The 22,039-nt window shown below is 55.4% G+C and overlaps 7 protein-coding genes across 7 annotated transcripts; 3 read left to right on the forward strand and 4 right to left on the reverse strand.

The window, feature by feature from the left end:
• Window positions 1-507: 507 nt before the first annotated feature.
• SPBR_01378 (chy and ring finger domain protein) lies at window positions 508-2,932 on the reverse strand (the record flags this gene model as incomplete). The annotated part of the gene is made up of 3 exons (XM_040759689.1): window positions 508-1,527; window positions 1,604-2,563; window positions 2,627-2,932. 3 exons carry the CDS (start codon window positions 2,930-2,932, stop codon window positions 508-510), a joined length of 2,286 nt encoding a protein of 761 aa, XP_040619549.1.
• A 3,077-nt stretch (window positions 2,933-6,009) lies between these two features.
• Window positions 6,010-8,654, forward strand: SPBR_01344 (dolichyl-phosphate-mannose-protein mannosyltransferase; the record flags this gene model as incomplete). Its single annotated transcript, XM_040759655.1, has 5 exons — window positions 6,010-6,300; window positions 6,491-6,675; window positions 6,754-6,845; window positions 6,916-7,160; window positions 7,251-8,654. The coding sequence occupies 5 exons, from the start codon at window positions 6,010-6,012 to the stop codon at window positions 8,652-8,654; spliced, it is 2,217 nt and encodes a 738-aa protein (XP_040619550.1).
• Window positions 8,655-9,544: 890 nt separating this feature from the next.
• On the reverse strand, window positions 9,545-10,846 carry SPBR_01747 (uncharacterized protein; the record flags this gene model as incomplete). The annotated part of the gene is made up of 2 exons (XM_040760057.1): window positions 9,545-10,571; window positions 10,797-10,846. 2 exons carry the CDS (start codon window positions 10,844-10,846, stop codon window positions 9,545-9,547), a joined length of 1,077 nt encoding a protein of 358 aa, XP_040619551.1.
• A 1,610-nt stretch (window positions 10,847-12,456) lies between these two features.
• Window positions 12,457-15,110, forward strand: SPBR_09074 (uncharacterized protein; the record flags this gene model as incomplete). Its single annotated transcript, XM_040767200.1, has 2 exons — window positions 12,457-12,469; window positions 12,577-15,110. 2 exons carry the CDS (start codon window positions 12,457-12,459, stop codon window positions 15,108-15,110), a joined length of 2,547 nt encoding a protein of 848 aa, XP_040619552.1.
• A 2,058-nt stretch (window positions 15,111-17,168) lies between these two features.
• Window positions 17,169-18,155, forward strand: SPBR_01899 (uncharacterized protein; the record flags this gene model as incomplete). Its single annotated transcript, XM_040760209.1, has 2 exons — window positions 17,169-17,210; window positions 17,298-18,155. 2 exons carry the CDS (start codon window positions 17,169-17,171, stop codon window positions 18,153-18,155), a joined length of 900 nt encoding a protein of 299 aa, XP_040619553.1.
• A 351-nt stretch (window positions 18,156-18,506) lies between these two features.
• SPBR_01927 (uncharacterized protein) lies at window positions 18,507-19,445 on the reverse strand (the record flags this gene model as incomplete). The annotated part of the gene is made up of 2 exons (XM_040760237.1): window positions 18,507-18,694; window positions 18,755-19,445. 2 exons carry the CDS (start codon window positions 19,443-19,445, stop codon window positions 18,507-18,509), a joined length of 879 nt encoding a protein of 292 aa, XP_040619554.1.
• A 505-nt stretch (window positions 19,446-19,950) lies between these two features.
• On the reverse strand, window positions 19,951-21,441 carry SPBR_01660 (uncharacterized protein; the record flags this gene model as incomplete). Its single annotated transcript, XM_040759970.1, has 3 exons — window positions 19,951-21,084; window positions 21,171-21,254; window positions 21,337-21,441. 3 exons carry the CDS (start codon window positions 21,439-21,441, stop codon window positions 19,951-19,953), a joined length of 1,323 nt encoding a protein of 440 aa, XP_040619555.1.
• Window positions 21,442-22,039: the final 598 nt, after the last annotated feature.

Genomic DNA, 22,039 nt, shown 5'->3' on the forward strand with positions numbered 1-22,039 from the left:
AAATTTCCTTGCTATGCATATATGTGTATCGTCTGCGTGTTTGTGCCATGCGTGAAAATACCCAAAAGTCTCGCTGTAAGCTATATATGTTCCTTGTCCCACGCGCCGTATAAATGCAGAAGCAAAACAGAACAAAAGAAGGAACAGCAAATAGAAAAACGAAAATTTTGTATCATGCCTCATGCGTCGTTGTCAAAAGTCGTGGTTTGTAGTATCCAGTCTATATCATGCAAGTACTCCATTATGTCTGCATGCATGTACCGTTGCCGAAAATGTCCAAGTGTGGTTTTGGGGAGACAAGGATGACCAAAGTGGATTTCCTTGGTTTTGTTGGGAGTCTCTTCGGTCCGAGCATGATGACAATTGTCAAAACACGACAATTCATTTTTTTCAACGAAAAATTCCCGTTCTGTATTTTGTAATCAGTTGCGTTGAGAAACGGGAGGTTGACCTTACGTACTACTGCGTCGAAGAGGTGGCACAATAGTCAACTGGGAGGGGATAACACTATCGGTGCCCAAACAGCTGGATCGGCTCCTCGTCATCATCGTCATCCTCTTCCTCGTCTTCGTCGTTGTTTTCATCTTCGTCGTCGTCGTCGTCATCGTCGTCGTCTTCATCGTCATCGTTGTCGGCGTCTGAGTCGTCCTTTTTGCCACCACCGAAATATGGACTGACTTTGCGTCTCCCCCATGATAAGGCAGCATGGCGGTCAAAAAGGCCAAGGATGTCACCGTCCTCCATGTCAGACGACTGCTGGTAGTCGTCCTCATCACCTTCCAACTGAAAGCCCTCTTCGGAGTAGCCGGGAGGTGCAGTGGCAAGAACGGGCGCCCGCGTAGGCGATGTCATAAAGGCCGGCGAGGCGGACCGGAAAGACATCAGCGGTGGGGATCTAGGATGGGCGAGGGCTATGCCGCTGTCTGGCCGTGGACTTGACGACAATGGTGTCGACGGGACAGAAGGCGCTGGTTGTAGTGCGCTGTGAGCCGCAATCCCCAGCTGGGAACCAACGGCGGTGCTGCCCTCTGTCGCTGCCTTTCCTGCCGCATCCGAGGCATCTTCGGGCGCGCTCTGGCCCGTCTCAGCAGCAGCGTTCTGCCCGTTGTGTGTTGCTGGTAGGTTGAGCAAGAGAAGCTCAACGGTGTTGTAGGAGAGGCAGACCTCGCATCGCAGGCCACCCCAGTGGTAGGTGGTGGATGTTTTTGCCTCGCAGTCGTTGCACAAAATGACAGCGCGCGTGTTGGCATATTCCTCGGGCATTGGTTGTTCTTCCAGGTGCTTGTCAAGCCGGCGGAACATGCTTTCCATGTTCTCGACGCTCTTGTTGCAGATGGGACACTTGTACGACCGCTTGATGTACTCGGCGCGGCAGTCGTCGTGGATCATGTGGCCACACTTCATTGTGACAACCTTTTTGTGCGTCGTGAAAATGTACTCGCCGCAGATGGGGCAGTCGCAGTCCATGACACCTTCTCGGCAGCGGTGCGACTCTTCTTGGTTGATTGCAATGCACGAACCACATTTCTTAGACAGATAGTTAGGAACAACAACATATACAATAAAGTAGTACGAAAAAGAAATCGACACGACATAAACATACCTTGCAGTGGAAAAAGTCCTTGCCTAGACCTTCACCGACACGGCAGATGCCGCAGTCGTTGCAGTGATAGATGCTCTTGTCCGGGTCGTCGTTCCACAGCTTGCAGATGCTGCAAAAGTAGCGGGCAGCCGACTCACCGCAGTTGGCACATACATCACCGGCTCGTTGTGCATGGCCGCAGAGCATGCATAGCATATGCTTTGTGTCACGGCGTGGCAAGACGTGTTCTTCGGCGTCATTGTGGCACAGCCGGCAGGTATACCAGCGCTCGCACGCATCACACTGCAGCTTCACATTCCGGCGGTAGTGCTCACAGCCCAGCAGCTGCCTTCCCTCCTCATCACGCGCAATTCCGTCGCCTGTCACATTCGCATCCGGTACGTAGGTCGGCCGTATATCGTCTTCGGTCAGACTAAATGTCTGCGTCTGTGGCAGTGGTGTTCCGTGGGAGTACGCAGCATGCCAAAACTTGAGGGACTCGAGCGGGCCAAATGATGCGGGCGCTTCGTCCCGGATCGAAGCTGCAGTAGCCGGGGGGCTTGATGGTGTCACAGGCCGCAGTGGAAACGCGGGTTTTCTCGAGCGCTGGTAGCTTTCCATCAACAGGCTGTGCATCATCTTCGCTTTGTCCTCTGCGGCAATGTCGCGCGACTGCACCGCCAGGATGCGCCGCCGCAAGGCCTGCATGCCGTCGTCTTCAGGCAGTTCTATATTCCCATAGAACCCCGTCGGCAGGGAGGCCGGGGTACCCATCCCAAGCGACCCTTGGCCAGCTCCACCAGTATGCTCCCCAGCCCCGTCCGCCACGTTCAGCAACCCAAAGGGGTCTTCAAGCCCGATCTCGGCTGCATTGCTGCGTCGATGCGCGTGTTGTCCTTGAGGTGCTGAGGTTGACAGTGCAGCCACGGCGGTGCCCGATCCAGACACCAGTTGGTCTTCCTGATCTTGTTCCTGCTGTGTCTGCAACGAAGTCGTACGGCTGTGTCGAAGAAATGTATTTTGAGAACGAAACGATGATGGTACCGGGCTTTCGGCAGCAGAAGTGTTCGCGGAGGGACTCGAAGTAAAGGTGCGTGCGGAAGCAAAAAGTCGTGACAGTCCAGACGGGCCTTGAGCGGTTGTCTGGCCGCCTAACGCCCCGCCAGCCTGCTGCGGCCCTTGTGACGGCCCGACAATCTCATCGTCGTCAAGTGTCGACGAATCTAGATCGGACGACCCGAGCGGCTGGTCGAGCGGCGTTTCGGGCCCCGGGGAGTTGAAGTTGGACGAGAGTCGGCGTGCTTGGCGCAAGACGGGATTAATGATGTAGTCAGGAACAAGAGAGGGCATTGGGCCAAAATAAAAAAGGAGCAGCTATGCCGATAACGATGTCTTGTTGACAACAAAAATGGTGGGGCGACTATGGCGCTGAGATGAAAACCAAAGTGGCAATATGTCGTACGTTGATGGACGAATCACAAGCCCAAAACAGACGAGACAAAAGAGGACGAGAGGTGTCTAATAAGGAGCCAAGGGTAGAGGCAGAGAGCGCAACAGAGGCATGTTTTGTTGAGAGTCACAGAGGTAGAGGTCCAACGGGAACGGGAATCGTGAGCAACGGCAGGCGATCAAATGGGACCTGCACCAGAAATGGCAGTGGCCAAAAGACGAAGGAGCAGGGATGGGGCGGACGGAACGGTGGGGGCTGTCTGGCCGTCTGTGGGGCAGGTGCGCGCGAAGTATCCGGCTGCACGTGCCCAACACTTTACGGCAGTGGCAGTTCTGTCATTCTGCTGGTGTCCCCAAGCTTTGGGCTATTTTGTTGACCCTTCAGAGGGTCTAGCCGCAAACAGCGCCAATAACAGCAGTTTGTGCTGACAATTCCAGATCTAGCCGAGACCACAACTACAATCAATCATATTGGACCAACCCCCGGATGATGGCATGGCGAGGCTATTTGCACATGAAATACAGCCGGGAAAGGGAGCACCAACCTAGACTGGCTTTCGAATCGCCTCGCGGTTTGGGGATTCCCAAACAAAGTCCTCATTCGCTGCATTCATAACGAGATATCGCTCAATTCCTCCATATGGAATGACAGTATAGGGGGATGGACACGACTGCTGGATATGATATCAAAGTAAGAATGTGCATTTTCACGGTTAATCGTGGCAAGCTTTCTGTCGATCCTCAGGCCCAGCCACATCTTAATAGAACAGATAGAGTATGTCCTTGTGCCTACCTGCAAAGAAGGGTTCAAAAGATGCATTCGAACAGCAAAATGGGTGCCAAATACAGAATAAGCCGCGGGTTAATTGGAGCCCTGACAAGGCTTACGTAGCCGACCACGTATTCCTGGCCCAAGTGCAGCCTCGACGGGAGGGCGATCAACTGTGCCGGGGTGCAGTCTCAGCAGTTTCCCCAGAGCTAGCGGCGGCAATCACGTTGCGGCCTGGGTCTGGCCGTGGTCAACAGACTTGGAAAGCTTGGCTGCCCGATTGCTTGTTCTGCCCGTCTGTGTCGTCCACTCGATGCTGCCTCGGTGATCAACACATTGCCCGTCGTTGGTTGTTGTTTGGGCGGGAAATGTATTTTTGTACGTCGTACGGGTTTCTTCCTTGTATTGTGTGTAGTTGATCGGGGATCCATCTTCAATAATGCGTGAACATATATTTTGTTTTTAGGTCATGAACGCAAAACATGAAACGGAAAGCCTTCTCGGACGATATTGTAATGTTAGTGAAGCCCGAATTACGGCGCCGATTGAACCGGACAACGCAACTAGAGCTGCGAACGCAGAAGGCTGAGCCCAGGGTGAAAGCAGCCCCTGACGCCGTCGATATTGTGTGTGTGTTTCAAAACACATCGTTCCGTTATCAGCGCGAGTTCACAGATCTTCTTTGCATGGGTGTCGTCAACAGACAAACCACGTCTCATTGCCTCTGTTCCACCGTATAATTTCGTAGTACGATACTTTATCTCGTGTGGGGGTGTTGCGTTTGAAGCAGTTTCTTAATATGTCACATTATGGCTCTTCCATGAAAACACACAACGATAAAACCCGGAATTGCTTCTCTAATATTTCGACGCCGCAATGTCGTTCGTCCCTTTTTTCCTTGTCATTGCTCCAACTGTCCCTTTTTCTGCTGCTCGATCCGGCCATGTGGATCCTGCCTAGAAACTAACACTTGTCTCTTCGCTGCGCTTCAGCTCTCCTGCAAGACCCGCATATGGTGGAAGCTTCTCACTGACTGTTGCATGTGATTGGCCTACCTAGTTCTGCAGTCCCCCAGCATCCCAGAAGTGTTGGCTGCGTTTTTGGAGCTGGCCGGGCCTGCAGCACCCCTGCCGCACACAGCCCACCGCCACGGTTTGCAGCAGACGGGTCCTGGCTGCAGGGTATCAAGCCCGGTTTCTACGCGTTGGACTGGGCACGAACGGCGCTGAAAATAGCGGCCCTGAATCGCGCTACAAGTAAGGCCAGGCACGGTTTTCGGCGTCTTTTGGCGTCTAGTTATCAGCTGTTGTGCATTGCTCTGCCGCTCCCACCAAATCCTGGTGCTCTCGCAGCCAATTCGATCAATACGAAAAGGACACCTCTGCTCATTGTCCCACCCACACAGCCGCCATCCCTTTTCCATGTTTGCTCTGCCGCGCTGGTCTACTGTTTTACGCGTGCAAACAGAGCTCCCTTCCTTCCTATTCCGTATTCCGTCGTAGACTTTCTCCAGAACTTGCCAGCATGTGGTGCTCTCGTCGCTCGCACTGCCAACCACAATTGCACACCCCCTCCCCGTCTGCCCTGTCATCACGACGCCGTTGTTGTAAATTGGTTTCGGCGTTCATAGGGACTTTATGAAATTGGTGCCTATCGCCAGAAAATCTCCTGTTCTTTCCACTGTCTTGTCTGCAACTCCCTATTTTGACATCATCAGCCCATTGCCCTTTCCTTTCTCGTGGGACTTTCAATGTCTCCTGTACGCTAGAGGAGCTCTTTCCTTCTGGACCTGTCCCTCTACCCCTTGCGCCACCCCATACCCCTGCCTCCTATTTGGCTCTATCCATAAACGTGTTTTTAACTTCATAGGCTTTTTCTCTCCTTCCCTGCCTTGTTCTGATTCTCGTCGCGAGAACCACCCCCTTTCCTTTTCCTCTCTTCTTCGTTCCCTTCACGACCATCTTGTTTCGATTCTTTCATTCGCTCATTTCTTTTTTGGTTCTCTTCTTCTTACTTCGTGTTCACACGAGGCTCTGTTGTTTCTTACCCTTCTCCATTTCTTTTCTTCCTCCCCCCTCCCCTCCCGTCGATCGCACAGCTGCGCGGAGGCCTTACCGTCCCATTTGTACTTTTCGATTCGACCTCCTCTCGACATCGTTCTCTCCGCGCCTACTAGTCACATACTCGAACGTCGTCTCTCCTCGGCACGATGGCTGGAAACAAGGCCGCTGTGGCCGCTTCCGGCGCCCAGCCCTCCAACACAGACACCCTCCGTCAACGTGCGGCGGTTGCCGACCCGTCCGTCACGACGCCCGCAGCTGTTGTCGAGACTGATAACAAGAAGAACGTGGCCAGGAAGACCCAGTCGCCCTCCATCTGGCAACTGATTGGGGATTGGGAGGTCGTCTGGGCCCCTATTATCTTCACAGCCGTCGCCCTCTTCACGCGCCTCTACAAAATTGGCCTCTCGAACATCGTCACCTGGGACGAGGCACAGCAAGTTCTCCCCATTTCGCTTCTTGTTGCTTTTCTTTCCAATTTGACGCCTGGGGCGGCATGAGAAGCGCCCATCAATATCACCTCCAATGGGTGTTCGGATGGGCCTGAACCAGAGAGGACAAGTTTGCTAACCTCTTCATTTTTTCTTGTTCCACTACAGCTTTGGCAAGTTCGGCTCTCACTACCTCCAGCGCACGTTCTACTTCGATGTGCACCCTCCTCTCGGCAAGCTTCTCGTCGGTTTGTCTGGCTACATCGCGGGCTACAATGGCACTTTTGAGTTTAAGTCGGGCGAGACTTTTCCGCCTGAGATTGACTATTGGACCATGCGTGCTTTTAATGCCATGTTTGGTATCTTCCTTGTTCCCATGGCCTAGTATGTCCAAAGTCCCCCCAGATACCTTGTTGCGCAAAGGATGATAGGTGTCTTATTTACTGACTATCCGACGCACAGCTTCACCGCCCGCGAGCTGAAGTTCTCGCGCCCTGCTGTTTGGCTCGTCACCCTCATGATTCTGTGCGAGAACAGCTACACGACCATCTCCCGTACGGCCACGCTCGCCCGTCTTCTCTCCTTGCTCATGAGCAAATCGATGGTACTAATATTGTGGCATAGGCTTCATCCTTCTTGACTCCATGCTCCTGTGCGGCACTGTGTCGACGGTCCTGTGCTGGGCCAAGTTCCACCGCACCCAAGACAAGAGCTTCAGCCCGGAGTGGTTCTTCTGGCTGACCATGACCGGTCTCAGCATCGGCTGCGTCACTAGTGTCAAGCTTGTCGGCCTCTTCGTGACCGCCATGGTTGGTCTGTACACCGCTGAGGACCTGTGGAACAAGTTTGGCGACATCAAGATCAAGCCGGTACGCCTCGCATCCACCGGACACGCAATCCATCATATGAGTCGCCATGGGCCAATATGCCAATACAGTATCTAACTAGCTTCTTTACAGACTGTCCTCGCCGCACACGTCGCTGCGCGTGTTGGAGGACTGATCGTCCTGCCCTTCCTTGTTTACCTGGCCAGCTTTTACGTCCACTTTGCTGTCCTGACCCGCACCGGCCCTGGCGATGCGCAGATGAGCTCTCTCTTCCAGGCCAACCTGGAGGGCACTGAGGTCGGCAAGAACAGCCCGCTCGAGGTTGCCTATGGTTCGCGTGTGACCTTGAAGAATATGGGCTACGGTGGTGGTCTCCTGCACTCCCACGTCCAGACCTACCCCGAGGGCTCTGGCCAGCAGCAAATCACCTGCTACCACCACAAGGATTCCAACAACGACTGGTTCTTCTACCCGACCCGCGAGGAGCCCAACTGGGAGAACGACGAGGAGCCCAAGTTCATTAGCGACAACACCGTCGTCCGCCTCATCCACGCCCAGACCGGCCGCAACTTGCACTCGCACGAGATTTCGGCTCCGGTCACCAAGGCCGACAAGGAAGTGTCCTGCTACGGCAACCTGACAGTTGGCGATGCTAAGGACTATTGGAAGATTGAGGTTCTTGACGACGTCGCATCGCGCGACCGGTCGAAGATCCGCACCCTGACGACCTCGTTCCGCCTGAAGCACACTGTCATGGGCTGCTACCTTCGCGCCGGCAACACCAACCTTCCCCAGTGGGGTTTCAGACAGATCGAGGTTACGTGCGCCAAGGACACCAGCCCGAGAGACACCTATACGCACTGGAATGTCGAGGCCCACTGGAACGAGAAGCTGCCTGCTGGCAACCCCGGCGTCTACAAGTCGCCGTTCCTTCGTGACTTTGTCCACCTGAACGTGGCTATGATGACGAGCAACAATGCTCTCGTTCCCGACCCGGACAAGCAGGACGACCTTGCCTCGCAGTGGTGGCAGTGGCCCATCCTTAACGTCGGTCTGCGTATGTGCGGCTGGGACGATAAGATCGTCAAGTACTTCCTGCTCGGCAACCCTCTTGTCTACTGGGGCTCGACGGCCGGCCTTGGTGTCTTTGCCGCTCTCGTTGCCTGGTACACCATCCGGTGGCAGCGTGGCTACACCGAGCTGTCCCAGGATGACATTGACCACATCCACTATGCCGGTATTTACCCGGTCATTGGCTGGTTCCTGCACTATCTGCCGTTCGTCATCATGGCTCGTGTCACTTATGTGCATCATTACTACCCGGCTCTGTACTTTGCGGTGCTCACGTTCGGCTTCCTGACCGACTGGTTCCTCAAGAACCGCATTGCGGCGATCCGCTACGCGGCGTTTGGTGTCCTCTACGCGGCCACGATCGGTCTCTACATCTACTTCATCCCCATCTGCTGGGGTATGGTCGGCCCCAACGCCCAGTACCGCTACATGAAGTGGTTCGACACCTGGAGAATCTCGGACTAAACGGATCACGTCGGTATCGAACCCCAGCACGCTCATCTTATTTATTATGCATCCCGGTCACAGCCAAATCAAGCAATGCCAGGCATACTCGGATTGTCTGAAACACATGAATCTTGTCCCTATGTTCAAGTGCGGCCTATGTTCAAGTGCGGTTACAGCTTATCGGCTTGTTCAATTAGGCGACTCGCTGAAGAAATAATGTCACGCCGGTATAAAGACGCACAAACACGAAAACCATCTGCTACCAAAAATGGAGACATGGATAGAGGATTAACACGTAGCTTTTAAAAAGAGACGGGGGCCTCGGGCGGGAGTTCTGGCTACATTTTTGGGATTATTTTTTTCGCGTAGGGGAAGGACGCATATTCTTCTCCTGCCTTCCAACTTTTCTTTTCCTTTATCGTCTCCCCTTTTCATTGAGCAAAAACAACAATGACGGACACACAACTCACACCCAGCACCTCTTACTGTTTACTATGTAATACAATATGATTTCATTTGTCGTTTCTTCTTTCCTTAGCTCCTGTTTTATGCCGTTTATTGCGAGCATATCGTTTTTTATTTGTTGGGTTTTTTTTAGAGAGCTTGTCGCACCCAAACAGCAGCGTCAAGTACAAAATTAACTACACATGACTCAGTACATCACACAGAGTGGCATATGCTTAGAATATAAAGTACCAGATTATAAGCGACAAGTATATGCGCAGCTTTAGCACCGAAATCTTTGATATTTGCTAAAGAGCCTATTGATAATAAAACCATGATATCGTAGTGGTACAAAACTTGTGTACAAAAGGGACAAAGTGTAAAATGTATTAAGGTCAATGCTTACAGAGCATGGAAAAGAGCAACGCTTGCATGAATATTACGATGGACTAGAAACATTCCCGTCAACAACAGCGGTTGGACTTGCCGTATGCGCCGTTGTCGAGACGCAGCGGCCGGCCCCCGCCTGCAGAGGCCGCCGCAGCCGCCGCCGCACCAGGTCCTTTGACACCCGACCGCCGGTCGTTGAGATCGTACCGCCCGGCCTGGATGTTGTGGTAAATGCGGTCGGCCACACGCAAAAAGGCGTGCTCCACGTTTTCGCCGCTCTTGGCACTCGTTTCCACGTATTCGAGCACGCCGTTGCGTCGGGCCCACTCTTCGGCCTCTTCGCGGGTCACCTGCCGCTGGTTCCCGTCGCCTTCGGCGGCCGAAGCGTCAGTCGACGCCAAATCGGCCTTGTTGCCCACGAGCACCACGACAATGTCCGGGTCGGCAATCTGGCGCAGGTCGTCGAGCCAGTCCTTGACGTGCAAGAATGTCTGCTTGCGCGAGAGGTCAAAGACGAGGAGCGCGCCGGAGGCGCCGCGAAAGTACGACCGGGTGACGGACTTGTACGTCTCCTGGCCGGCGGTGTCCCAGAGCGAGAGCTTCATGTGTTTTTGCGGCTCGGCAGGCTTGGCACGTGGCGGGTCGGGGAGGCCGCCATCGAGAGTGCTGGCTGATATTGTGGACGGGACGGGCCCGCCAGACGAGTTGAGAGAGTTGGGTGTGGATGTACCAGGTGTCGTTGCGGAGGAGGATGCAGTGGCCGCCGCTGCTGCTGCTGGCAGATACGCACGGCTATGGGGCGGCCCGACGGGCACAATGCGGCTGCCAAACTCGACGCCAATGGTGACGTCGTGGTGGGTGACAAAGCGGCCTTCGCAGAGGCGGATGGTCAAGCTGCTTTTACCACAGCCCGAGTCGCCGATGCACACGAGTTTGGCAATGTAGTCCCATTGCGGCGGTGGGGACGACGACATGGGGAGGTAGGACGACGAGGAGAGGAGGAGAAGAGTGTGTTGGTTGATCTTGGAGAGCTGAGAGAAGCTCGAGTTGGGATTCGGCGTAAGCTGCAGAAAGGCTGGGAACAACAGACGGCCGGTATCGCTGGAAAGGTAAGGGAATGTGGAGGATCTTCGCACAAAGAATGGGATGGAGTTGGTCAAAAGACGAAAACGAGAGTTGTTGGTTGCCAAGGGAAAGAGAATACACGTTAATAGAATGGTCAGGGGAGCAAAATGCGTTTGGAAACTGTTGGGAGAAGACGCCGTCGTCCCGTATCTTGGGATGGCAGAATTGGCAACTGGCAGGCGGCAGGCCGTCGCCTCTCACGTGGGCTCTAAGATGAAGCCGGCTCTCTCCCCATTGCTCGGGTGGGTCATGCTGGCAAGGTGGGTCGCCGCCTTACTTTCAGTGTGTCGCTCCTTCCCTTTCCTCCGCCGCTAGGAATGCCAGAATGCTGTCCGAATGACCCAGCGGTTTGCTAAAGTGGGGCCTGGCGTGTCTGGCGCTAGCTCTCTGGAGGCGCCGCATTTTGGTTGATTGATGTTTGATAACGCCAGCGGCCTGTGAAAGACGGCATCATTCTCGTTCTCTTTGTGTCATCCTCCCATTGTTCCGGGATCCAGATGTGGGCACGCTGGCAAGAGACACTCTCTGACACTCCCTTTTGCCTCTGATCTTATGGCTCTATGTCTCGGGTTGTGACCTCTGGCCCATATTTCGTTTCTTCTCCTTGCCCTCGTTCTTTTCAGTGCCAGAAAACGCTGCCTGCAGGCTGCCGTGCAAACCCAATAGGCAAAGCGAATGAACTGATAGAGGCACCTGGCGATATCCATGTATGTCCTATTAGGCACACGACAATTCACCAGCGGTGTAGTGGCTGATCCTCCGTCGCTCTTTCCTCCCGCGCAGAGTCATGGCCTGTGACTTCACTTTCAGCGCAATCCAGTAATGCTATCCACTGTATCGTAGGGGCCCCACAGCAGCCAGGCCGCAGCAGTGCCGTTGCACAAGTGCAGCTGGCACTGAGTCGGTCCAGAAGGAACAACGGCAACCACTCATTTCGCGGGTGGCGCTACTGCCGCCAGGGTTTCTCATGCTGTCTGCCTCATCTGGGGCCAGGCCGTCCACAATGAGCGGTGGCTGTCGATTGTGACTGCCTTTTCTTCTTTCCTTCTCGAGCCTCCTCGGTTCTGTCTCTCTTTCCGTTTTTACTCTTCCCGACCCCTTGGTATCTTTCTCTCAGTTCACTGTTATTTTGCACATTTCTATGCCTCGTTTTCTCCTTTCCAAGCTGCCAGCCTCTGACGCCTTTCCACGCAGCGTATCGCTCGCCACCACCGAAGCATTGTATCTAGAACCTCAAAGAACGGCCGGCCACCGCATCACTAGTACGGCCTCGCGCCAGGCCTACCACACTTCCGTCATCGGTGGCTGACTTGCCCTTCACTTCTGTGCGCCCTTGTTTCCAGCTTGCCAGTCCCCCATTTTCCCGACCTGCCCTTGGCCTCCTCGCACACGTCACTGCTTATTCCACGCGCAGTATTTCCGTTTAGCGATACCACTATTCTTACGCATCTGCTCCCCTCCTGGTGCTGAGGGCTCCTGCTGAGGCAGCTTCCCTTCTGAACCGCCACATACCGCAACTACACCACTTTTGTATCGCCTAATTCCAACAACCGTTGAAGCAGCACACTTTGCTGCAATAGTCTCGTGCATCTTTCACGTCGCAACCTACGTGACCTCACCATTCGACTTGGTCACAGGTCCTCTCGACTCTGTGTATGCCAATCACCGACATTATCTCTATAAGCCTCTCCTATCGCGCAACATCAACAGCTATTGAAACCTACGACCGATAACGAAAACCAACGACGCTCGAGTTTCGCCCACCGTAATTTACATCAGGGAAAAGCATCTGACACAAGATCAGGCTTCGGACGTTGGCGCTTTTCCCTGCAGGGGACGCTCTGGGGGAGGAAACGTCGCGATGTTTTCGGAATGTGAGTTGTCTCGGGGCGTTTCGGTAGTCTCGATAACGACCTACCACAAGAGAAAACGTCGGAAGCTTTGCCCTACGCAGTGACTAACTTGACGTCTCATCTATCAGATGCCTCTCGATTCCTGGCACAGTCCCAGTCACGACTGTCTAACTTCGGCCAAGCGGCCGGTGACGACACCGGCAGCAACACTGGTGGCGACACATCGAATCGGCAAGCAGGAGACTGGCCATCCCGCAACAACAGATCATATGGACGATCGTTTTTAGGTCGCGGATTCGGTGGTGGGGGTGGAGGCGGTACAGGAGCCTCGGGGAACCCATACCAGTCCTCTGGCTCACGGTTTGGCCAGCTCAACTTTGCCTCTCGGTACTCGACCGCGGCCCAGGATGCGCCTCTGTTTCACGAGGTGGAGGAGGAGGAGGAAGGCGTTGATGACGACGATGAGGTCGAGCGTGACAGAGAGGCTGCTGATCTGTATGCACTTCAGCGGTCACGACGGGTGTTCGCAGCCAGCCGGTTAGAAGAAAGCACAGGTACAGACAACGAGCTGAGTAACGCGTCACTGCGTGACAGCAAAGACGACGACGGCCGCCATCGATTGAGCAACAGCGGACGGAGAACCAGGGCAGCAGCAACCAGTAACGCACAAGACGGCGACGATGCCTTTATGTCAAACAAAACGAAGGGAGTCCGCGAGTCCAGGATACAAAGCAGCTGGAACGAGAATCGGACCTTCCACCGGCCAGGACGCGATGCCACGGCAAACGAGGAGGATTCCGGCGGCTACAATCCCGACCTCCAGGAGAGCCGCGGTAAGATGGTGGATATCGGACTGGAATCGACGATTGCAGAGAGCGAACCTCCCTTGGATCTGACTGTCGAAGCTCCCCGCGAAGACGACGACAATCCGGTACCAGCGTTTCAAAAGTTTGCAGCAGCCAAGGGCTCCGGTCGCTTTGGCTTCCGTCGGGGCTCAACGAACGAGTCCGAGCTGGGCCTTTTGCGAGACGGCGCTGGTGGTGGTGCCGACAGCGAGGCCAATTTCGGCCCTGGAGATCCTGTTAGCAGTAGCGTCTTGCAGCAGGCGGTCACAGGAGGTGCGCCCTCGTCCGACATGGAGCTGTTCCGGCACGACCCATTCTTTGCCTGGATCTACCTCATTGCCCTGGCGTCTCTATTCGCGACGTTTGTCCTCGTCTACTTACATACCTCGGGTCCTACGGGCGGCGAGAAGCAACCGTGGGGCGACACCATCTACACGACACTGCTCTCGTCAATTCACCTCCTGGCCGTTGACACCCTCGTTGCCGTCATCGTCTCCCTCGTATGGCTCGCCGCCCTCCGATCGTTCGCCCGCTACATGGTCGGCCTCATTATTGTTGCCGTCCCCGTGATCCTCATCGCCTTCAGCATATACCCTCTTGTGTCCAGCTACCAAGGCGCCAAGACGGGAAGCTCCGGTTTTCAGGACACAGTCATGCGTTGGGCGTCGATTGTGCCTGGTGTATCCGCAGTTGTCTGGCTGTATCTTGTGTGGAAGGGCCGGTCGGCTCTGCGGTCGTCCATTGACATTCTTGAGTTTTCCAGCCGCATCCTGGCGGCCAACTCTGCTCTTGTTCTTGTCGGCATGGGCTGCCTCATGCTTATTGTCTTCTGGACGTGGGCGTGGCTGGCCATGTTTACGCGGGTCTTCCTGGGCGGCTCCTTCTCCAGCAAGCTGTCTCGGTTCATCATCAGCACGTCGAGCTGGTGGCTTGGTGTTTACTTTGTGCTCATGTACATCTGGACCCTGTCTGTCATCTCGGGCGTGCAGCGTGCTACCACGGGTGCCACCGTGTCCCAGTGGTACTTCCATCGCAATGTGCAGCCTGCGCCGTCCTCCAACGAAGTCGTGTCGGCGGCCCTCCACCACGCGATGACGACCATCTTCGGCTCCATCTGCCTGTCGACGTTGCTCGCCCTCGCCGTTCGGCTCCCTCTCCTCGTGCTCCCGGTCCGGCTCGCAAACGGTCTCGGCCTATTCTTCTATTCGTTCATCCCGACGCCCATCGCCGCACTCACGAACCCCCTTACGCTTACCTATGGTGCCATCCACTCCCAAAACCTGACCGCGGCGTCGCAGGGACTTACCCAGCTAGCGTTCCTGTCACCCGAGGCACCCACCACCACTCTGACGCCGCGCATGTTCCAGGCTCGGCAACGCCGTAAGAGGTATGGCGGAGTCGGTTCGACGGCGCCACTGCTCCCCTACCGGCTGGCCAAGCTTCTGCTGCATGCCACGCGCTTCATTATGGCGACGGCTCTCGGCTTTGCCGGCTGGGTCATTACGGCGCGGCAGCTGCGCGTTGCGCTTCCCGACGGTGCCGGCGGCAGTGTCCGGGGCAGTGCGTATGCCTACGTGGTCGGCTTGGTCGCCAGTTTTATCGGCTGGGGCGTCCTCGGCGCCATGGAGGGCATTCTGAGTGGTATTGTGGATGCCGTGGTGATTTGCTACGGCAGCGAGACGCGCATGTCGAACAATGCCGGTGTTGGCGCCGGTGGCGGCGGCTACTGCATGGAGGCGGCGTACTTGTTTGGCGGCCGCGGCGACGGGGGTGTAGAAGAGGACGACTTCCACCGCACCAACCGCGAAGTGTATTAGACTAGGTGAATGGGTGTGCATTCGCGGTCTTGACTCTTCCTTTTTTTTTGTTTTCTTTTGTTTTTATTCTTTCGTCACTATATGCGCTGGCAGTTTCGGGGGCAGCATTAAGCTGGTGTTGGCCTATTGTTTATTTTGCTTTCCTTTTGGTTTTTGGTATAGCATACCTTGTTTATTATACGTTTGGTATTAGTTTTCATATGCTTCGGTCCCATAGTCAGTCAGGCTTGTGAGGCTAAAAAGGTTTCGATGAAAGTCATTAAATCATGCTCCCATGTGCTTTCTTTCGTTTTCCTTCCCGTTTCTCTCGTTTTTCTCTCAAGAGACTACTCATATAAACTTATTCTATTGAAGTTCCGTAGACTTAACCGGGTACCAAGGTTTCAATTATTTCTCATGATGGTTTCTCAGCCACGTCTCTCGACTCCACTTACGCCCTCAGGTCATCCCGAATGCCTGGATATAGCCAACGGCATGCCAAAGCCAAGCACATATAAGCATTTTTGTGTTTATTGTAAGTTGTACCTCGTTCAGTGGCCATATCTGTCTGCATCGAGTGATCCGAAAGCCGCGTGGCCATAGCTTGGCAATGTCAAACGGAGCGCTCCACAACAAAAGCATGCCAGATGTGACTGAGAGCTCATTGTGTCGAAATAACCGTAAATGTAGTCGAAAGCGTGTCTATTCAGAGGCGAAACGAATGACAAAAGATATATGTACACGACAGACGGCTGCCTCCCGACCATCCCCACACTAGGACAAGCGAGGCGCAGCAGATGGCGTTGTATTATTCCATACCCACGTAATTACCATACACGTACATTCGTACGCCGTGGGCCGCAGGCCACAGCGGAAAGCCTGGACGGACAACAGTATCCTCTGAGAGTGATCCCAACTCACTTCACATCTCTTCAGAGCTCCAAGACTCGAGCCAAGTCATTGATGAAGCCGTTTTCCAGCCAAATGGGACAGTCCGCAATCTCTTGGCGAAGACGCAACCCCCCCTCCTGGTCGTTTTTGTTTGGGTCTATCTTTGCAGCGTGAAATAAAATAAACCCCTCTCTTTTTCGATAGTTGTACTGTCTTTATTTTGCCATTTTCCTCCGTTTCTGGAATCTCATTCCTTGCGGTTACAGCAAGGGCCGCTCCATTCGCCAAAGAGAAGCCACAGTACCGTCCAATGAAGCAAGTAGTCGCCAGAGGCAACGTTCTACGCCTCCATGACATAAATACGGCGTATTTGAATGGCAAACCCATCCCAAAGGTCGATCGGGGAATACAGTGGACAATGTACTACAACGTAGCGGACGATGTACGAAATATTACTCCATAATTAGTGGGACCTTCTGTATTCACAAGGAAACTGTCGCTGCCCCTCACTCTGCGACTTTGCTCAGACACTTTGGAGTACTAAGCGGGAGGCCGTCGGCTCTTTGCCCCTCCTCGGGTGCCTCGTTCACTCTTTCCTGCTGACTTCTGCCCTCCTGCTCCAGCGTCATGAACACGCCAAAGCCCCCGCAAAGAGTAGGTTCTGTACTCGCCTTTGGTAGTGTACTGAAAAGAGGAAGCAGCAAACAATGTGTTTCCACAACCTTCCTTTGTATACTTCTAATAGGCAACTTCCCCAGCATCAAATGAGATACCGTACCTGCCTTCGGTTCAGATGAAACTAGGTGAACTAGGCCCTGCTCGGCACCAGCTGCAGTGTCTCATGCTTTAGGCGATCCCCTCCTTCTCCCGCCGATTCGCGCTTCATGTCCTAGTTGCCAAACCTTATACAAGCCCTGTATACCCTGCTTTTAGCGCTCTGTCGAAGATCTGACAGCAAGCCAACCCACCTCTGCTTCCTCGTCCCGGTTGCGCTTTCCCTCTAATGCTTTCCGTATAACTACCCGTTTTCCCCAACCATCGTCATCACCGCCTTCTTTCCTGATTTCTTTACTTTCTCCTCTTCTCTTCCTTTGCCCCTTTATTTCCTTCCCCGGCCCCAAGAGCTTCTTCGAGCTTACTTTTCTACCGTCTTCAAGTATCCGTGACATACCGTCGATTGCTCTTGATATGGCGGACTTCGACGCCCCGAGTGGGCCTCCGCCGCCAAAAGTACCTGACGGCTGGGTCGTCCGATGGAACGACCAATATAAAGAATGGTAGGGTCACCAGTTCTCTTCTAGGAATAGTGCCGCACAGCGACGCGTTTGCGCCAGTTCGCTAAAGCTGATTCATCGCAACAGGTTCTATGTCAATACGGTCACCAAAAAGTCCCAGTGGGATAAGCCCACCGCGCCCGCGACGGCTGGCGGCGACGAACCAGACGGACCTCCTCCCAGTTACTCTGCCGGCTCCGGTCCCGCCCCGTCAGACTCCAAGAAGAACCCCTTCCTTAGCCACGACAGCGACGGCGACCGGAAAGACCGCCGCTCGCCGGTTGGCCAGGAGGCCGAAGACGAGCGTCTGGCGCGCCAGCTCCAGCAGGAAGAGAACCAGCGCGCTGTGGCCGGCGGCGGCAGCCCGAACCTGTCCACCGCTGGCCCCGGTGGCAGTGTCAGCGGCGGTGACGGCCCCTCGGGCCAACGCGGTCTGCTTGGCAAGCTCTTCAACAAGAACAAGACGTCATCCTCAAATTACGGCGGCAACAACAACGGCGGCGGCGGCTACCCCGGCGAGGGCTACGGGCCCACCGGCTATGCCAACACGCCACCCCCTCCGCAACAGGGCTACGGCGGCGGATACGGCGGATATGGCGGAGGCCCCGGATATGGTGCCCCACAAGGCGGCTACTATGGCGGCGGCCCGCCTCAAGGTTACTATGGTGGCCCGCCGCAGGGCTACTACGGTGGTCCGCCGCAAGGCTACTACGGCGGCGGTGGCTACCCGCAGCAGCAGAGACCGCAGCGCCAGGGCTTAGGCACAGCCGGTGCTGCCGCGCTCGGTGTTGGTGGTGGTCTGTTGGGCGGCATGCTGCTGGGCGAGGCGATTGATGGCGGCGACGGTGGAGACGGTGGCGGAGACGATGGTGGAGGCGACGACGGTGGCGGAGACTTTTAAGACTGTGTAGCTTGGGGGCGACAACAGCACCTGTTGCCGTGACGTGATAATGGCAAGAGGGGTTTTGGAGAGCCAGGATCGTGGTCCATAATGACACGGCAGAGGAGGATGCGATGCGAACCATGCATGATACAGTTGTTCAAGTTCATTTATGCCCACCCCTTGCAGACGATCAGTCTCCATGATATGTTTTTATGATATAGTTACCAATTGCATTTTTTTTCCTTCTCATCATTATGTGTTGTTTACCCGCCTGCAAGAAAACTATTCTAATCTATCTCACCTCGTATGCAAGACATACGACATCCCAAAGTAAGTGGAAACTGCTGCGGGCCCCCGTGTCTTCTCATTTTATTTCCGAGGAGCACCGCCACCTCCCGGCTTCTTGTCGCTCTTGCCGCTGCCAGCCAAAAAGGCCGCCATGTCAAAGTTGGCGCCGGGGGGAGCCTGACGGCCGCCACCGCCGCCGCCGCCCAGAAGGCTGTTCATCGGGTTCGACTTTTGCCGCTCCTCAAACTCGGCGCGCATCTCAGGGTCCACTGTTGGATTCTGTTAGTATACGGCGCGTCAATCGTATGACTGGGGCGGAGGAAACCTACTCTGGTCCATCATGTACGGCATGCCGACCATCATGACCAGCGCCACAATCGCCATCAGAATCATCGGGTTTTTGAGCAGGCTCAGAACGTCAAACGAGCTGCGCTCCGAGTAGTACGACTTGGTCTGCAGCACGGTCGGTGCCACGAGGAACGTCGGGCCCGTGTTGGTCAGAGCCACGCCGTCGTGGGCGCCGGCGCCTCCCACCTTGACCGGCAGCACCCGCTGCACCACCTCGCCCTGGTTCGCCCAGTCGTTGCCCCGGTACGTCTCGGTGATGCGCGTCACCAGCAGGCGGGAGTCGGCCTTGGCAGCGCCTGTCGCGGCCGGGTCGGCCTCCTCTTCGACGTCCACCCGCAGCGGGCTAAAGATGTGCGTCGCGCAGTGTACCTCGCCCAAGTAGGAGCCGGCCGTCACGTTGCTAAAGACAAGCTTGCCGCCCGCCGTAATGGGCGCTGACACGTACTGGCGGCCATCGCCGGACTCAAGCGTGGCACGCGTCCAGCCGGGGATGCTCGACAGCAGCGCAACGGCAGCCGACTCCTTTTCTTGTTCTTGGACGCGGCTCGGCACGCCGATCTGGAAGGTAATGGAGGTAGACGGCGGAGGCGAGACGGCGGAAGAGGCGGAAGCGACAGCCGTCGTTGCAGCTACGAGCAGCTGAACCAGCGAAAGGGTTGAGAACGGTCGCATGGTGTCGGTTTGTTGTGCAATGGGAGGGAGGGCGTCGACAGAGAGGGAGGCGTTGATGTCGATGGATGTCCGTGACTATTCCAAAAGACATCAATTGGGAAAAGGAGAGCTTGTTCGATAGTGGCCCCTTGTTTAATGCTTACGTACTTTCTGTGTGGGGTGAGGCAACCACTGAAAGTAGCCTGTAATTACAGCACTTGAATCACTATAGCGTACACGAAACAAATGAACGCTTTGTTTGCTTCACTCTGGCAGTTGCGTCATATTAAACCCGTCGTTCTCAGCACCCAGATGGCTCACATTGTCCCAAGTTCTCCATCATTCCTAATGGAAGGGGGTATTTCTTCAAGATTTCATCTAACGGCAAACAAAGTCATAACCTAATAGCGCTGGCATGAATATTCCATCCCCTCAGCATGGCGATAAAACTCTCCCAAATACAAGCATTGGCCCGCTCTTCTTTGCACCTTTTTATATACGGCCCAAGTCTGGCTTGTCATGTGCCTTATGCTGACGCCTCAGCAGGGGCGCCAGACGCCTTCTTGAAGGCCTGCTCAAAGTCGGCAATAATGTCGTCAATGTGCTCGGTACCGACCGAGATGCGGATCAGGTCCTCAGTGACGCCCGAGGCGACGCGCTCCTTCTCCGACAGCTGCTCGTGCGTGGTGGTCCAAGGGTGGATGGCCAGGGTCTTGGAGTCGCCGACGTTGGCCAGGTTGGACACCAGCTTCAGGTTGTCGACAACGGCACTGCCGTCCTTGGCAGCCGAAGCCTTGACACCGAAGCTCAGCACACCACCGTTACCGCGCTTCAGGTACTTCGTGGCCAGCGCATGCGACGGGTGGCTCGCCAGGCCAGGGTACGAGACCCAGCTGACGTAGGGGCTCTTCTCAAGGTGCTCGGCCAGCTTCTGGGCGTTGTAGGCGTGGCGCTCGGCGCGCAGGCTCAGGGTCTCGATACCGAGGATCAGCTGCTGGGCAGCAAAGGGGTTCAGGGCCGGGCCGAAGTCGCGCAGCAGCTCAACGCGGACACGAATAGCAAACGAGATGGGGCCAAACGTCTCCCAGAACTTGAGGCCGTGGTAGCCCTCCGAAGGCTCGACGAACTGGGGGAAGCGATCGCCGTGCTTGCCCCAGTCAAACTTGCCGCTGTCAACGACAATTCCGCCAATGGTGGTGCCGTGGCCGCCGATCCACTTGGTGGCCGAGTGCAAGACAATGTCGGCACCGTGGTCAATGGGGCGCACAAAGTAGCCGCCGGCGCCAAAGGTGTTGTCGACAACGACGGGGACGCCCTTGGCGTGGGCCAGCTCGGCAATCTTCTCAAAATCGGGCACGTTGTAGCGGGGGTTGCCGATGCTCTCAATGTACACGGCCTTGGTCTTGTCATCAATGGCGGCGGCCAAGTCCTCGGGGCTGTCTCCCGTCACGAACTTGGTCTGGATGCCCAGGCGCCCGAAGGCGACCTTGAACTGGTTGTATGTGCCGCCGTATAGGTTGGAGGTGGAGACAATGTTGTCGCCGGAATGCGCCAGAGCGGCAATGGCCAGGAACTGGGCAGCCTGGCCGGAAGAGGCAGCCACGGCCGCGACACCGCCCTCAAGAGCAGCAATGCGCTTCTCGAAGACATCGACAGTCGGCTGTGCACGAGGGAGTATGTTAGCAAGCGCATGTTGTCGAGATATTCCGTGAGACCGAGCACTCCTCCAGACGACCAAAGACTCACGTTCATGATACGGCTGTAGATGTTGCCGAACTCCTTCAGGCCGAACAGCCGCGCACCGTGGGCCGAGTCATTGAAGACGTAGCTCTACCGGGAAGCAGAAGAGTTAGCTTGTAAGCCATTACGGCCGGCAAAAACCACCCGAGAGTTCCTGATGCTCGAGGCCTACCGTGGTGGCATAAATGGGCACAGCGCGCGAGTTGGTGGCCGGATCGGGCTCCTGGCCAGCATGCAGCTGGAGGGTCTCGAAGTGCTGCGACAGGTTCTCAGGCATCGTGAATGCGGGGTGGAGGGAGGTAGGCCGAAGAGGTGTCTTGGGGTGGTGGTGGAATCAAAGGTGGTGTTGGAGAGAGGAGGTGGACGAAGAAAGAGAAGAGGAAGAGAAAAGGATCTCTAAAATGTTTGGGGAAGGAAAGCTCTTTAGATTCCTTTCTTTCCTTTTCCCGCGAGTCTAAACAAAACATCCTCTGCCCATTGTGACTTCCTTTCCTCCCTCACAACCTCAGTCGCTCTTTCCCCATCCCCCTCCCCCTCTTTTTGGCACCTGTGTGTCCGCTAACGATGACCTAAGATTTCATCTTACGTTGTGCCTTTTCGGGCCAACAAAGTGCTGGCTTGCCCTGTCGCATCCCGCTTCGCCTTTTCTCTATTTTGCTGCCGTCGTTCGATTTTGCTGGCGTTTTTAGAAGTGATTTGGACTAGCAAGGTGAGTTGCGACGTCTTGTCTTTCCTAGTGCATTGCCTATTTTGGACAGCACGAGTGGGGTGACGGCAAGCACGCAATCGCAAAGCCGCGCCTCGCCGCCAATAAGAGACAGGATTTTCAACTCTTTGTGGAGTTTGGACACTCGACAGGCAGGAGCTCGCCAGAT

Source organism: Sporothrix brasiliensis, assembly GCF_000820605.1.
Source record: "Sporothrix brasiliensis 5110 chromosome Unknown Cont18, whole genome shotgun sequence".
NCBI lineage: Eukaryota > Fungi > Ascomycota > Sordariomycetes > Ophiostomatales > Ophiostomataceae > Sporothrix > Sporothrix brasiliensis.